The sequence below is a fragment of the Bombina bombina genome, chromosome 5, assembly GCF_027579735.1.
Source record: "Bombina bombina isolate aBomBom1 chromosome 5, aBomBom1.pri, whole genome shotgun sequence".
NCBI classification, from domain to species: domain Eukaryota; kingdom Metazoa; phylum Chordata; class Amphibia; order Anura; family Bombinatoridae; genus Bombina; species Bombina bombina.
This window is the reverse complement of record NC_069503.1, coordinates 1,143,856,357-1,143,875,721: the sequence shown is the minus strand read 5'-3', so window position 1 is coordinate 1,143,875,721 and position 19,365 is coordinate 1,143,856,357. Positions and strand designations below refer to the sequence as shown.

At 36.2% G+C, this 19,365-nt stretch overlaps 1 protein-coding gene across 1 annotated transcript in view; it reads right to left on the bottom strand.

The window, feature by feature from the left end:
• GPAA1 (glycosylphosphatidylinositol anchor attachment 1) overlaps positions 1 to 19,365 on the bottom strand; it is a 68,773-nt gene that overhangs the window by 41,481 nt on the left and 7,927 nt on the right. Inside the window, exons 2-6 of the mRNA XM_053715973.1 lie at positions 17,759 to 17,846; positions 15,736 to 15,915; positions 14,490 to 14,601; positions 13,037 to 13,184; positions 1,389 to 1,490 (exon numbers count right to left, since the gene is read on the bottom strand). Of these exons, the coding sequence (XP_053571948.1) occupies positions 1,389 to 1,490; positions 13,037 to 13,184; positions 14,490 to 14,601; positions 15,736 to 15,915; positions 17,759 to 17,832 (616 nt within the window). The 5' untranslated portion in view covers positions 17,833 to 17,846. The remainder of the gene's footprint in view (positions 1 to 1,388; positions 1,491 to 13,036; positions 13,185 to 14,489; positions 14,602 to 15,735; positions 15,916 to 17,758; positions 17,847 to 19,365) is intronic.

The window sequence follows — 19,365 nt, the reverse complement described above, 5'->3', positions numbered from 1 at the left end:
GAAGGACCTTTGAATTAGAAGGGCCTTCCGCAACTGAAGTCTCAAAGGTGACAGAGATGACATGTCCACCAGATCTGCATAACGAATCCTGCGAGGCCAGGCCGGTGCAATGAGGATCACCAATTCCCTCTCCTGCTTGATCTGAGCAATGACCCGAGGAAGAAGGGCAAACAGAGGAAATAGGTATGCTAGACCGAAGGTCCAAGGAACCGCCAGAGCATCTATCAGCTCCGCCTGGGGGTCCCTGGACCTCGACTCGTATCTCGGGAGTTTGGCATTCTGTCGAGATGCCATGAGATCTAATTCCGGCTGATCTCACCTGAGAATCAAGCTGGAAAACACTTGGATGGAATTCCCACTCCTCCGGATGAAAGGTCTGCAAGCTCAGAAAGTCTGCCTCCCAGTTGTCCTTCACAAGCTCTGCCCATCGTGGGCGTTTGAATATGCAGTTTCCAATCGCCATTTACTTACAAAATAAGCCCCAGGGAACCGTAAGCAGACTATCACCTTTGTCAGATAGCTGCTGGCTAAAAAGTTACCGTGTAACACCCTCACACCGAGCCTCTCTGCTCACTGTTTAAAATATGTAATCTCCCGGTTGGTTATAACAGAAATGAAACCGCCGGGAGAAACAATGTCACCTGATACATTTTAGCCCTAGTGCCTGCGTCAAAACCGCCTATAGCCCCAGTGCCTGCATCCAATCTGCCCAGATTGTGTCCCTTAATACACTAGGACATCCATCTCCTTCACAATGAGGTCTATAAAAAATTAAAGTGCCCAAACTTTTTCTGAGTAGTCACCTATACCCCCAGAAATAAAGTCAGCACTTACCTCGTCTTCTGCCTGGCAGCAAGGCAGTTGCCAGGTTTAGGTGGTCCTCTGCCTCCCATTGACCTGCAAGTAAAACGAAAGTCCTGAGTAAATATCCTTCAGGTTTTCAGTGTAAGGGCAGCATCAGGAGGCGCAGTGAGAATTATGTCCCACAAGTTCCCATTGCTTTAAAGCCACCAAATGCACTACTGTAGAGACTGATATGGACTACAGCTACACCCTAGATCAAAGGAGCACTCTCTGGCACTACTTTAAAAATAATAAACTCATGATTGAAGAATCTTTTTCTAACACCTCACTTTACATCTTCCTATCACTAACGTAGGCAAAGAGAATGACTGGAGTGGGAGGGAAGGGAGGAGCTATATATACACAGCTCTGCTGTGGTGCTCTTTGCCTCCTCTTGCTGACCAGGAGGTGAAATCCCACAAGTAAGGATGAAATCCGTGGACTCGTGTCTTTAAAAATAAATAGTCCTATGTTGCTTTTTAGGAATTCCTAATCGTCAAGGCTGTACCCCAGTACACATGTATTTAACCCTTTAGTAAAGATACCTGTTACATTCACATCATGGTAGCCCTCAAGCCAGGCCTCCATCCCAATAAGATCATGCTCGTTCACCAGGAAGATGATATCTTTAGCCCAATATATCTGCCCTGTTAAAAAACAAGGAGAGCTGTAAATCTAGTACACAAGGCAAGAGGCAGTATTAATAATTACTCAAAATACAAGAGAAAAAAAATTACTTATTGCACACAACAAGCTGATCTATAGTACTAATTACTTATTACACACAACAAGCTGATCTGTAGTACTAACAATTACTTATTACACACAATAAGCTGATCTGTAGCACTAACAATGACTTATTACACACAACAAGCTGATCTGTAGCACTAACAATGACTTATTACACACAACAAGCTGATCTGTAGCACTAACAATGACTTATTACACACAACAAGCTGATCTGTAGCACTAACAATGACTTATTACACACAACAAGCTGATCTGTAGCACTAACAATGACTTATTACACACAACAAGCTGATCTGTAGCACTAACAATGACTTATTACACACAACAAGCTGATCTGTAGCACTAACAATGACTTATTACACACAACAAGCTGATCTGTAGCACTAACAATGACTTATTACACACAATAAGCTGATCTGTAGTACTATTACTTATTACACACAACAGGCTGATCTGTAGCACTAACAATTACTTATTACACACAACAGGCTGATCTGTAGCACTAACAATTACTTATTACACATAACAAGCTGATCTGTAGCACTAACAATGACTTATTACACACAACAAGCTGATCTGTAGCACTAATTACTTATTACACACAACAAGCTGATCTGTAGCACTAACAATGACTTATTACACACAACAAGCTGATCTGTAGCACTAATTACTTATTACACACAACAAGCTGATCTGTAGCACTAACAATGACTTATTACACACAACAAGCTGATCTGTAGTACTAACAATTACTTATTACACACAACAGGCTGATCTGTAGCACTAACATTATTACACACAACAAGCTGATCTGTAGCACTAACAATGACTTATTACACACAACAAGCTGATCTGTAGCACTAACAATGACTTATTACACACAACAAGCTGATCTGTAGCACTAACAATGACTTATTACACACAACAAGCTGATCTGTAGCACTAACAATGACTTATTACACACAACAAGCTGATCTGTAGCACTAACAATGACTTATTACACACAATAAGCTGATCTGTAGTACTATTACTTATTACACACAACAGGCTGATCTGTAGCACTAACAATTACTTATTACACACAACAGGCTGATCTGTAGCACTAACAATTACTTATTACACATAACAAGCTGATCTGTAGCACTAACAATGACTTATTACACACAACAAGCTGATCTGTAGCACTAATTACTTATTACACACAACAAGCTGATCTGTAGCACTAATTACTTATTACACACAATAAGCTGATCTGTAGCACTAATTACTTATTACACACAACAAGCTGATCTGTAGCACTAACAATGACTTAGTACTATAGATCAGCCTGTTGTGTGTAATAAGTCATTGTTAGTACTATAGATCAGCCTGTTGTGTGTAATAACAATGACTTAGTACTACAGATCAGCCTGTTGTGTGTAATAAGTCATTGTTAGTACTATAGATCAGCCTGTTGTGTGTAATAACAATGACTTATTACACACAACAGGCTGATCTGTAGTACTAACATTATTACACACAACAAGCTGATCTGTAGCACTAACAATGACTTATTACACACAACAAGCTGATCTGTAGCACTAACAATTACTTTACACACAAGCTGATCTGTAGCACTAACAATGACTTATTACACACAACAAGCTGATCTGCAGTACTAACAATTACTTATTACACACAACAAGCTGATATGTAGCACTAACAATGACTTATTACACACAACAAGCTGATCTGTAGTACTAACAATTACTTATTATACACAACAAGCTGATCTGTAGTACTAACAATTACTTATTACACACAACAAGCTGATCTGCAGCACTAACAATGACTTATTACACACAATAAGCTGATCTGTAGCACTAACAGTTACTTATTACACACAATAAGCTGATCTGTAACACTAACAGTTACTTATTACACACAATAAGCTGATCTGTAACACTAACAGTTACTTATTACACACAATAAGCTGATCTGTAGCACTAACAGTTACTTATTACACACAATAAGCTGATCTGTAACACTAACAGTTACTTATTACACACAATAAGCTGATCTGTAACACTAACAGTTACTTATTACACACAATAAGCTGATCTGTAACACTAACAGTTACTTATTACACACAACAAGCTGATCTGTAGCACTAACAATGACTTATTACACACAACAAGCTGATCTGTAGCACTAATTACTTATTACACAAAACAAGCTGATCTGTAGCACTAACAGTTACTTATTACACACAATAAGCTGATCTGTAGCACTAATTACTTATTACACAAAACAAGCTGATCTGTAGCACTAACAATGACTTATTACACACAACAAGCTGATCTGTAGCACTAATTACTTATTACACACAACAAGCTGATCAGTAGCACTAACAATGACTTATTACACACAACAAGCTGATCTGTAGCACTAACAATGACTTATTTCACACAACAAGCTGATCTATAGCACTAACAATGACTTATTACACACAACAAGCTGATCTGTAGCACTAATTACTTATTACACACAACAAGCTGATCTGTAGCACTAATTACTTATTACACACAACAAGCTGATCTGTAGCACTAACAATGACTTATTACACACAAGCTGATTTATAGCACTAACAATTACTTATTACACACAACAGGCTGATCTGTAGCACTAACAATGACTTATTACACACAACAAGCTGATCTGTAGTACTATTACTTATTACACACAAGCTGATCTGTAGTACTAATTACTTATTACACACAACAAGCTGATCTGTAGCACTAACAATTACTTATTACACACAATAAGCTGATCTGTAGCACTAACAATGACTTATTACACACAACAAGCTGATCTGTAGCACTAATTACTTATTACACACAACAAGCTGATCAGTAGCACTAACAATGACTTATTACACACAACAAGCTGATCTGTAGCACTAACAATGACTTATTTCACACAACAAGCTGATCTATAGCACTAACAATGACTTATTACACACAACAAGCTGATCTGTAGTACTATTACTTATTACACACAAGCTGATCTGTAGTACTAATTACTTATTACACACAACAAGCTGATCTGTAGCACTAACAATTACTTATTACACACAATAAGCTGATCTGTAGCACTAACAATGACTTATTACACACAACAAGCTGATCTACAGTACTAACATTATTACACACAACAAGCTGATCTGTAGCACTAACAATTACTTATTACACACAATAAGCTGATCTGTAGCACTAACAATGACTTATTACACACAACAAGCTGATCTACAGTACTAACATTATTACACACAACAAGCTGATCTGTAGCACTAACAATTACTTATTACACACAATAAGCTGATCTACAGTACTAACATTATTACACACAACAAGCTGATCTGTAGCACTAACAATGACTTATTACACACAATAAGCTGATCTGTAGCACTAACAATGACTTATTACACACAACAAGCTGATCTGTAGCACTAACAATGACTTATTACACACAACAAGCTGATCTGTAGCACTAACAATGACTTATTACACACAACAAGCTGATCTGTAGCACTAACAATGACTTATTACACACAACAAGCTGATCTGTAGCACTAACAATGACTTATTACACACAACAAGCTGATCTGTAGCACTAACAATGACTTATTACACACAACAAGCTGATCTGTAGCACTAACAATGACTTATTACACACAACAAGCTGATCTGTAGTACTAATTACTTATTACACACAATAAGCTGATCTGTAGCACTAACAATTACTTATTACACACAATAAGCTGATCTGTAGCACTAACAATGACTTATTACACACAACAAGCTGATCTGTAGCACTAACAATGACTTATTACACACAACAAGCTGATCTGTAGCACTAACAATGACTTATTACACACAACAAGCTGATCTGTAGCACTAACAATGACTTATTACACACAACAAGCTGATCTGTAGCACTAACAATGACTTATTACACACAACAAGCTGATCTGTAGCACTAACAATGACTTATTACACACAACAAGCTGATCTGTAGCACTAACAATGACTTATTACACACAACAAGCTGATCTGTAGCACTAACAATGACTTATTACACACAACAAGCTGATCTGTAGTACTAATTACTTATTACACACAATAAGCTGATCTGTAGCACTAACAATTACTTATTACACACAACAAGCTGATCTGTAGCACTAATTACTTATTACACACAACAAGCTGATCTGTAGCACTAATTACTTATTACACACAACAAGCTGATCTGTAGCACTAACAATTACTTATTACACACAACAAGCTGATCTGTAGCACTAACAATTACTTATTACACACAACAAGCTGATCTGTAGCACTAACAATGACTTATTACACACAACAAGCTGATCTGTAGCACTAACAATTACTTATTACACACAACAAGCTGATCTGTAGCACTAATTACTTATTATACACAACAAGCTGATCTGTAGCACTAATTACTTATTACACACAACAAGCTGATCTGTAGCACTAACAATGACTTATTACACACAATAAGCTGATCTGTAGCACTAACAATGACTTATTACACACAACAAGCTGATCTGTAGCACTAACAATTACTTATTATACACAACAAGCTGATCTGTAGCACTAACATTATTACACACAACAAGCTGATCTGTAGCACTAACAATGACTTATTACACACAACAAGCTGATCTGTAGCACTAACAATTACTTATCGCACACAACAGGCTGATCTGTAGCACTAACAATGACTTATTACACACAACAAGCTAATCTGTAGCACTAACAATTACTTATTACACACAACAAGCTGATCTGTAGTACTAATTACTTATTACACACAATAAGCTGATCTGTAGCACTAACAATGACTTATTACACACAACAAGCTGATCTGTAGCACTAACAATTACTTATTACACACAACAAGCTGATCTGTAGCACTAACATTATTACACACAACAAGCTGATCTGTAGCACTAACAATGACTTATTACACACAATAAGCTGATCTGTAGCACTAACAATGACTTATTACACACAACAAGCTGATCTGTAGCACTAACAATTACTTATTACACACAACAAGCTAATCTGTAGCACTAACAATGACTTATTACACACAACAAGCTGATCTGTAGCACTAACAATGACTTATTACACACAACAAGCTGATCTGTAGCACTAATTACTTATTACACACAACAAGCTGATCTGTAGTACTGTTACTTATTACACACAACAAGCTGATCTGTAGTACTATTACTTATTACACACAACAAGCTGATCTGTAGTACTAACAATTACTTATTACACACAACAAGCTGATCTGTAGCACTAACAATGACTTATACACATAACAAGCTGATCTGTAGCACTAACAATGACTTATTACACACAACAAGCTGATCTGTAGTACTGTTACTTATTACACACAACAAGCTGATCTGTAGCACTAATTACTTATTACACACAACAAGCTGATCTGTAGTACTAACAATGACTTATTACACACAACAAGCTGATCTGTAGCACTAATTACTTATTACACACAACAAGCTGATCTGTAGTACTGTTACTTATTACACACAACAAGCTGATCTGTAGTACTATTACTTATTACACACAAGCTGATCTGTAGCACTAATTACTTATTACACACAACAAGCTGATCTGTAGCACTAACAATTACTTATTACACACAACAAGCTGATCTGTAGCACTAATTACTTATTACACACAACAAGCTGATCTGTAGCACTAACAATTACTTATTACACACAACAAGCTGATCTGTAGCACTAATTACACACAACAAGCTGATCTGTAGCACTAACAATTACTTATTACACACAACAAGCTGATCTGTAGCACTAACAATGACTTATTACACACAACAAGCTGATCTGTAGCACTAACAATGACTTACTACACACAACAAGCTGATCTGTAGCACTAACAATGACTTATTACACACAACAAGCTGATCTGTAGCACTAACAATTACTTATTACACACAACAAGCTGATCTGTAGTACTAATTACTTATTACACACAATAAGCTGATCTGTAGCACTAACAATTACTTATTACACACAACAAGCTGATCTGTAGCACTAATTACTTATTACACACAACAAGCTGATCTGTAGCACTAATTACTTATTACACACAACAGGCTGATCTGTAGCACTAACAATTACTTATTACACACAACAAGCTGATCTGTAGCACTAATTACTTATTACACACAACAAGCTGATCTGTAGCACTAACAATTACTTATTACACACAACAAGCTGATCTGTAGCACTAACTACACACAACAAGCTGATCTGTAGCACTAACAATGACTTATTACACACAACAAGCTGATCTGTAGTACTAATTACTTATTACACACAATAAGCTGATCTGTAGCACTAATTACTTATTACACACAACAGGCTGATCTGTAGCACTAACAATTACTTATTACACACAACAAGCTGATCTGTAGCACTAATTACTTATTACACACAACAGGCTGATCTGTAGCACTAACAATTACTTATTACACACAACAAGCTGATCTGTAGCACTAACAATTACTTATTACACACAACAAGCTGATCTGTAGCACTAACTACACACAACAAGCTGATCTGTAGCACTAACAATGACTTATTACACACAACAAGCTGATCTGTAGTACTAATTACTTATTACACACAATAAGCTGATCTGTAGCACTAACAATGACTTATTACACACAACAAGCTGATCTGTAGTACTAATTACTTATTACACACAATAAGCTGATCTGTAGCACTAATTACTTATTACACACAATAAGCTGATCTGTAGCACTAACAATGACTTATTACACACAACAAGCTGATCTGTAGCACTAACAATTACTTATTATACACAACAAGCTGATCTGTAGCACTAACAATTACTTATTATACACAACAAGCTGATCTGTAGCACTAACAATGACTTACTACACACAATAAGCTGATCTGTAGTACTAACAATTACTTATTACACACAACAAGCTGATCTGTAGCACTAACAATTACTTATTACACACAACAAGCTGATCTGTAGCACTAATTACTTATTACACACAATAAGCTGATCTGTAGCACTAACAATGACTTATTACACACAACAAGCTGATCTGTAGTACTAATTACTTATTACACACAATAAGCTGATCTGTAGCACTAATTACTTATTACACACAATAAGCTGATCTGTAGCACTAACAATGACTTATTACACACAACAAGCTGATCTGTAGCACTAACAATTACTTATTATACACAACAAGCTGATCTGTAGCACTAACAATTACTTATTATACACAACAAGCTGATCTGTAGCACTAACAATGACTTACTACACACAATAAGCTGATCTGTAGTACTAACAATGACTTATTACACACAACAAGCTGATCTGTAGCACTAACAATTACTTATTACACACAACAAGCAGATCTGTAGCACTAACAATTACTTATTACACACAACAAGCTGATCTGTAGCACTAACAATGACTTATTACACACAATAAGCTGATCTGTAGCACTAACAATGACTTATTACACACAACAAGCTAATCTGTAGCACTAACAATTACTTATTACACACAACAAGCTAATCTGTAGCACTAACAATTACTTATTACACACAACAAGCTAATCTGTAGCACTAACAATTACTTATTACACACAACAAGCTGATCTGTAGCACTATTATTACACACAACAAGCTGATCTGTAGCACTAACAATGACTTATTACACACAATAAGCTGATCTGTAGCACTAACAATGACTTATTACACACAACAAGCTAATCTGTAGCACTAACAATGACTTATTACACACAACAAGCTGATCTGTAGTACTAATTACTTATTACACACAATAAGCTGATCTGTAGCACTAACAATGACTTATTACACACAACAAGCTGATCTGTAGCACTAACAATTACTTATTACACACAACAAGCTGATCTGTAGTACTAATTACTTATTACACACAACAAGCTGATCTGTAGTACTAATTACTTATTACACACAATAAGCTGATCTGTAGCACTAACAATGACTTATTACACACAACAAGCTGATCTGTAGCACTAATTACTTATTACACACAACAGGCTGATCTGTAGCACTAACAATGACTTATTTCACACAACAAGCTGATCTGTAGCACTAACAATTACTTATTACACACAACAAGCTGATCTGTAGCACTAATTACTTATTACACACAACAGGCTGATCTGTAGCACTAATTACTTATTTCACACAACAAGCTGATCTGTAGCACTAACAATTACTTATTACACACAACAAGCTGATCTGTAGCACTAATTACTTATTACACACAACAAGCTGATCTGTAGCACTAACAATTACTTATTACACACAATAAGCTGATCTGTAGCACTAATTACTTATTACACACAACAAGCTGATATGTAGCACTAACAATTACTTATTACACACAATAAGCTGATCTGTAGTACTAACAATGACTTATTACACACAACAAGCTGATCTGTAGCACTAACAATGACTTATTACACACAACAAGCTGATCGGTAGCACTAACAATGACTTATTACACACAAGCTGATCGGTAGCACTAACAATGACTTATTACACACAAGCTGATCTGTAGCACTAACAATTACTTATTGCACACAACAAGCTGATCTATAGTACTAATTACTTATTACACACAACAAGCTGATCGGTAGCACTAACAATTACTTATTACACACAACAGGCTGATCTGTAGCACTAACAATGACTTATTACACACAAGCTGATCTGTAGCACTAACAATGACTTATTACACACAACAAGCTGATCTGTAGTACTATTACTTATTACACACAACAAGCTGATTTATAGCACTAACAATTACTTATTACACACAACAAGCTGATCTGTAGTACTAACAATGACTTATTACACACAACAAGCTGATCTGTAGTACTAACAATGACTTATTACACACAACAAGCTGATCTGTAGCACTAACAATGACTTATTACACACAACAAGCTAATCTGTAGCACTAATTACTTATTACACACAACAAGCTAATCTGTAGCACTAATTACTTATTACACACAATAAGCTGATCTGTAGCACTAACAATGACTTATTACACACAACAAGCTGATCTGTAGTACTATTACTTATAACACACAACAAGCTGATCTGTAGCACTAACAATGACTTATTACACACAACAAGCTGATCTGTAGCACTAACAATGACTTATTACACACAAGCTGATTTATAGCACTAACAATTACTTATTATACACAATAAGCTGATCTGTAGTACTAACAATTACTTATTGCATACAACAAGCTGATCTGTAGCACTAACAATGACTTATTACACACAACAAGCTGATCTGTAGCACTAACAATGACTTATTACACACAACAAGCTGATCTGTAGCACTAACAATGACTTATTACACACAACAAGCTGATCTGTAGTACTAACAATTACTTATTACACACAACAAGCTGATCTGTAGTACTAACAATGACTTATTACACACAACAAGCTGATCTGTAGTACTAACAATTACTTATTACACACAACAAGCTAATCTGTAGCACTAACAATGACTTATTACACACAATAAGCTGATCTGTAGCACTAACTATGACTTATTACATACAACAAGCTGATCTGTAGTACTAACAATTACTTATTACACACAATAAGCTGATCTGTAGCACTAACAATGACTTATTACACACAATAAGCTGATCTGTAGCACTAACAATTACTTATTTCACACAACAAGCTGATCTGTAGTACTAACAATTACTTATTACACACAACAAGCTGATCTGTAGTACTAACAATTACTTATTGCATACAACAAGCTAATCTGTAGCACTAACAATTACTTATTACATACAACAAGCTGATCTGTAGTACTAACAATGACTTATTACATACAACAAGCTGATCTGTAGTACTAACAATTACTTATTGCATACAACAAGCTAATCTGTAGCACTAACAATTACTTATTACATACAACAAGCTGATCTGTAGTACTAACAATGACTTATTACACACAACAAGCTGATCTGTAGTACTAACAATTACTTATTGCATACAACAAGCTAATCTGTAGCACTAACAATTACTTATTACATACAACAAGCTGATCTGTAGTACTAACAATTACTTATTACATACAACAAGCTAATCTGTAGCACTAACAATTACTTATTACATACAACAAGCTGATCTGTAGTACTAACAATTACTTATTGCATACAACAAGCTAATCTGTAGTACTAACAATTACTTATTACATACAACAAGCTGATCTGTAGTACTAACAATTACTTATTGCATACAACAAGCTAATCTGTAGCACTAACAATTACTTATTACATACAACAAGCTGATCTGTAGTACTAACAATTACTTATTACATACAACAAGCTGATCTGTAGTACTAATTACTTATTACACACAACAAGCTGATCTGTAGTACTAACAATGACTTATTACACACAACAAGCTGATCTGTAGTACTAACTATGACTTATTACACACAACAAGCTGATCTGTAGTACTAACTATGACTTATTACATACAACAAGCTGATCTGTAGTACTAACAATTACTTATTACACACAATAAGCTGATCTGTAGTACTAACAATGACTTATTACACACAACAAGCTGATCTGTAGTACTAACTATGACTTATTACATACAACAAGCTGATCTGTAGTACTAACAATTACTTATTACATACAACAAGCTAATCTGTAGCACTAACAATGACTTATTACATACAACAAGCTGATCTGTAGCGCTAACAATGACTTATTACACACAAGCTGATCTGTAGTACTAACAATGACTTATTACACACAACAGGCTGATCTGTAGTACTAACAATTACTTATTACACACAACAAGCTGATCTGTAGTACTGTTACTTATTACACACAAGCTGATCTGTAGTACTAACAATGACTTATTACACACAACAGGCTGATCTGTAGTACTAACAATTACTTATTACACACAAGCTGATCTGTAGTACTAACAATGACTTATTACACACAACAGGCTGATCTGTAGTACTAACAATGACTTATTACACACAAGCTGATCTGTAGTACTAACAATGACTTATTACACACAACAGGCTGATCTGTAGTACTAACAATTACTTATTACACACAACAAGCTGATCTGTAGTACTAACTATGACTTATTACACACAACAAGCTGATCTGTAGTACTAACAATTACTTATTACATACAACAAGCTAATCTGTAGCACTGTTGCGGATTCTTTTCTATATTGATTTTCTATAGATCATAAATTAGGAATCTCACCTCGGAAATATGACGCCAGTGCCAGTAGCAGCCCCACTGCTTGGTTATTATTCTGCCCCTCACTACACGGGACACTCAAAACCAGCGATTCCGTACTCGCTGCACGAGGCGCCCGCAGGATGCCGTACACATTTGTGCCTTTCACCATCTACAGCAGGAGCACAGAGAACAAAACCATGCGTAAAATACTACTATTATGTGCTAGACCTTTATGTAAATCACTAGACCATAAATCAGGGCCAATTATTGTATAACAATACGGTGACCCACATTAGGGTTTTCTATTATGCCACTAGAATGTTACCTATTTGGTGCGAGACGTCTGTCAGTATATTATCACTAGACGGCATGTTCTTGGGTCAGGGTCTTCTATTACCCCACGAGAATAAAAGCTTCTTGCAATTTATCTACATTTACACCACTATTCTGTAAGCTACATTAGGGGTTCCTATAATGCCACTAGACTACACTCTACTTGCACAGAAGTACCTCAGTTTATAACAGAACTGTATGAAACCTCGGTCAGGGTCTCCTATTGTACCACTGTAAACCCCCAGTTTATACAAATACAATATGGGGACTTTATTTGGTTTCTTTAAAAGACAATTCTAGAGGGCACTATAAGCAGATAGGAAATCCTTAATAATAAAAAAATAAAAATAATGAAATTAATGAATCTGGATGAGGGGATATTTACCTTAAGAATAGAAATAAAAATAGTAAATCTGAATGAGGAATTATTCAACCTCAGTTATAGGATGTATTTAGTGAATATTTAAATGTCACGGTGATTGGTCGATATGTATATTCCCCTTAGATGGCATTAGAAGACAACATTGTCATACCTTGGTTGAAAATGGTGAAATAAATCTAGTTGATAATAAATGTAAAATACAAAAATATATAAATGTTAATATACAAAATGTATTATAATTGTTCTGATTCTTGCATAAAATCTGTTCATCTAAACATTAGACTATGCAAACAATGAATCCAAAGTAAAATGATTTAGTTAGCAAATCAGTGTTATAGATAATACATAAAACATGAATTCATAAACCATAAATTCATTACAGACGCACGATCGATCCCAAATAAAACCTCTTTAAAATGTCCTTTACAAATTATAGGTTGCTTCTTTGATTGCCAGTGAATCTTGCTCAGAACGCTACCTTTAACGGCTAGCATTTAAATATGTGACATTACTTTCGTTAATACATAAACAATTTTCCGTTAATTAGTAAATCTGTTCGGTTAGCTTATATTGTCCGTTTTATGGCACTGAATATACTTGAAGATCAGACTTGTCTGTATTACAGGAAAAGTGGAAAAAATAAATTAATTCCAAGTGAGATTATGGCAAAAATAATTTTCTTCTATATGGTGTAATAAAATTATAGTATAATAAAAAAAAACACACACAACACAGACACACGTATTGTTAGCGACGTACATATCTCTCAGTTGACTCATCAGGGAAGGGCAGTGTGCGAGAGAAGCTCTGTGTGTAAACCTCCAGACCCACAGATCTCATCGTCCTCTCCAGCCAGGCCACAGGAGAACCTCTGTAGAGAAAACAGGAATATGTATCAGTATAATCCCTATGGTGTATACGGAGGAAATGCCCTGACAGCTGGTTTAACACAAAGCAGCTAGGGAGAGAAAGATGAGAAGGAGATTGGTGGATATGCACGTATGCAGAACTTGATTTTCTGACTGGTACAAGGCTGTTACCAATAGCTTAATTTAACCTTTGTGTTTAACCCCTTAGTATGAGCTCAAGCAATTACTACGTCGCAAATAGCAGGGTCAGACAAACTATAGCACACTTAAAGGGACAGTAAAGTTAAAATTAAACTTTCACGATTCAGATAGAGCATGCAATTTTAAACTACTTCCAATTTACTCCAGTTATCAAAATAGCTTTTTTTGTTTTCTTGGTATCCTTTGTTCAAAAACATACCTAAGTAGGCTCATGTTAGCTGCGATTAGTGGTTCCACATATGTCTTGTGTCATTGGCGTATCAGATGTGTTCAGCTAGCTCCTAGTAGGGCATTGTTTAAAGTGAATGTCAAGTTAACAATGATGCCTCACGGCATCGTATAGACTTTTAAAAATTAGCCTGAGTTTAATTTATTAAATGTTTGATATAAATTTTCTTAAATTTTTACCAATCCGCTGAAAAGTGCATCTTTCCCGCCTGCCGTATTGTCTAATTGATTGACAGCTGATGTTTCTTCAAACAACTAATCCTTGTTTCCCCCCAGGGCGTTCAGTCCCTTTGCATAAATGTCATGGCCCTGTGCTATGTAGGTGCTGGTACCTCAGTAACTGTGTATATAAAAATTTGATAATGGAAGTAAAAATTGGAACGTCTTAAAACTGCATGCCCTACCTGAATCATAAAAGTTTAATTTTGATTTGATTGTCCCTTTCATTTGACTTTAGTCTCCCTTTAACACATATTTCCAAAATACACAATAGGCAGCTGCCATAACCAACAGCTATTTAGTATTTTAATGAAATCTGGTGCCAAACTTTGAATTTTAGCAGATGGAGGAAATAAGTTAGAGGGATCTCTGTACCTGTGTCACACTGATGTTGCTTCAACGACTTACGTAACCCTCAATATCAGTCAATGTCTCACTGACGCGGCCCACACATCCATATTACCGGCTCACCCTCCAGATCTACTCACCCAGCCGCCTTTCTGTGCGCTGCAAACTCTCTGGCGTAGGAAAGCGCTCTGTCCCCAGACACAAACTGTTCCTCCACCATGGTGGATCCCATAGCGTTCTCCGAGATGTATGAGCGTAGGGTAAACGGTTGGAATGCCAAGCCCAGGAACCAGCCTATGCCCATCAGGTAACTGATGATGCTGTAGATCAAAGAAAGGGTTTAAGAAAGATTACACATTGTCATCTTATTTTTCATGTTTACAACAAAACGTGACTTTTTAACAGCTTTCCAATTGACTTCTATAATTAAATTTGCGCTATTTTCTTGGTATCCTTTGCTGAAGAGAATATCTAGGTAGGCTCAGGAGCAGTAATACTGGGAGTTAGCTGCTGATTGGTGGCTGCACATATATACCTTGTCAGTGGCTCATCAGATTTGTTCAGCTAGCTCCCAGTACTACAAATTAGAAAGTTAAATCATGTGAAATATTGTCTTTACTGTCTCTTTAAGTGACTGGCGGCTTTTAGCAAACTCCCACTCCCACAGTAATACACAGGGGATAAAAAAAAAAAAAAAATAGTATGTGAAATATATATATATATATATAAAAAGTGGATGTGGACTCCTTGCACACATGCCCTTAGAGAGATACAACTGCACCTCACTGACGAGGCCCATAGAAGGCCGAAACGATCGTCTGGGGTTGTTGCTTTCCTTGTTCAGAGAAGAATTGCCTGGTATTTCGGCGCTGGACTGCCATTGGGCAGGATCAGACTGATATGCTACAGGATATTTTTTCTCTGTGGAAAGGCATCAAAAAGTGTGCTAAAAGAACGCGCACCCTGAGTTGCAATTGAAATGAACAGGCATGGAAGTTATTCTAGCTTTTGTTCTATCTCAGGGGTGCTGATCTCCCTCTTTTCTGATTACAAATATATATATATATATATATATACACACACACATATATTCATGAAAATTGTGGGGGGGGAGATGATAAACTGAAATTAAAATCCTCCATGTCTCAAAATTAAATCAATGTAAATATTTGCATAGGAAATTAGCACACCTAGGCAAGAATCCCCACTTGCTTTTCCCCAGAAATTCTTAATATACAATGTTACCATTGCACAAGAGAATTGTGGGTAAGATATGCAAATTCTCAGTTTTTTTGCTTCAAAATACTGTTTTGACACAGCGATCCTTTTAACAGGATTTTTACAGCAAACCAGAAATCACTCACTAGACAGCCTGTTTCGTTCTTTTTGGAACTCATCAGTAGGAGATAGATTTCTGGTTGCTGCATTGGTAAAGCTTTTCTGTAAAAATCCTGTTAAAAGGATCGCTGTGTCAAAACAGTATTTTGAAGCAAAAAAACTGAGAATTTGCATATTTAATTTGCATATCTTACCCAGAATTCTCTTGTGCATTGGTAACATTGTATATTAAGAATTTCTGGGGAAAAGCAAGCGGGGATACTTGCCTAGATGTGCTAATTTCCTATGCAAATATTTACATTGAGATAGATAGAGATAGATAGAGATAGATAGAGATAGATAGAGATAGATAGAGATAGATAGAGATAGATAGAGATAGATAGAGATAGATATATACACATATACATATACACACGCACACATACATACATATACACACGCACATACATACATATCGTATGGTTTGTGGAAAGAACAGAATCCATAGGATATTATGCAAATTGTTAGATAAAAAGTAATAAATACATAAATAAATATTCATAAATACATAAAAAATAGATACCTAAAAGACCCATTCAAACTGTTGCATTAAAGATACTTAAATTATTGCACACAAAATACCTACCCTGATAATTTTATTCCTACTGATTAATGTATCAGCGGTAAATCACACAGGTAGCAAGTTACACAGAAGTATTAGAAAGCAGCTTATAGACTACATGGTCATAAGGCTATTAAATGAGACTGCAGGCACTCTCTACCTATGCAAGCACTGAGTGTAATAATATGTTTATCTCACACTCCAGTAGCGCTCCTGTTACTCACCAGAGAGGAGTGTTCAGCTTGGTGATGATACGAGACAGAGCCTGCCGGCGGTTCGGGTCAGAGAGAAGTCCCATGGTGATGCCGTTTCCTGCACAAATTTACAGAAAGGCAATAAATGAAAAGAGAGAGATTCTACACTTCAGTACTATCCCCAGATCACTCTAAGGCAGCCCTTGTAGGGTTCCAAACTAGCTCTCTAAGCCCAAGAAACCACAGGCTATGTAATATAGAGTGCATCTAACTGAAATCACCCAGCAATCAAAGGGCCATTAGTGAAGACAAATGACATGCTCAAAATCATTAGAATGTCGTAACAGTTGTGACCCTGCAATTCTATGTGTTTAAACCCCACAAACGGGGTAAACACGTGTTAAAGTATCGCTTGGGAAACACAGAACACTGCCGGTCCTGAATGGGCATGGTTGCCGACTCAAACAGCTGACTGGGTGACCGACAGTTTCTACTCAATGCTAGAAGTGCTCTGTGGTTCCCGATCAGTACATTTGCATGGGTTAAACCCATAGCATTGCAAGATCGCTAGTGTTAAATGACATGCTTTAACAAATTACACAAGGTCATGTTTACACTATAATGGCCCTTTAATCCTGAGGATATTCTTGGGTGAATCCTTTATTTTGCTTATAACATTTATCATGTAATTAGCAAGAGTCCATGAGCTAGTGACGTATGGGATATACATTCCTACCAGGAGGGGGCAAAGTTTCCCAAACCTCAAAATGCCTATAAATACACCCCTCACCACACCCACAATTCAGTTTTACAAACTTTGCCTCCTATGGAGGTGGTGAAGTAAGTTTGTGCTTGATTTTTATGATTTCTTCTATGATAAGCGCTTCTAAGCATTCTGAAGCCCAATTCCTCTCAGAGTACAGTGTTTGTCAGAGAGATGGGAAGAGAGTGTCGCCTATTGATTTTATGGTTTCTCTCGTGGGAAATCTTTTCAAGGGTTCTCGGTTATCGGTCGTAGAGATTCATCTCCTACCTCCCTTTTCAGATTGACGATATACTCTTATATACCGTTACCTCTGCTGATAGCCAAACCAGTACTGAAAACTATCTGCTATATGTGGATGGGTGTCTTTTGGGAAGTAAGTATCATTATTTAAAGGGACAGTCTCAGCTATGGTTTAGTGCTTTATGTATTAATATAAAGTTTTAAATATATGTATTTTACTTATATTTGCCATGAGTCAGGTCTATGTGTATTTCCCTTTGCAGTCTAAACAGTTTCAGTATAGGAATAATGGTTAGGAAGTTTATTTAACTTTTTTCTTACCCTGGGTTGTCTTTTTCTAATTTGACTTTCATTTTTTCACGGGCTAATCTAGGCTTACGAGGGAGCAAAATGCTGTTTTTTTATTGCGTCATTCTTGCCGCAAATTTTTTTTTGTGTTTCTTATGACGTGAGTTTATTTTATAAAGGTTTATTTACTTGGAGAGTGTTGTTTCTTTTGACTATCTCTTCTGCTAGAAGAGTTTCTGATTTATCAGCTCTCTCGTGTCTCTTCTGATTTTATTCATCTAGATAAGTTGTTTTGTGGGCTTTTTGTGAATTTGAACATTAGTAGAGAAATTGTTGTTCCTTC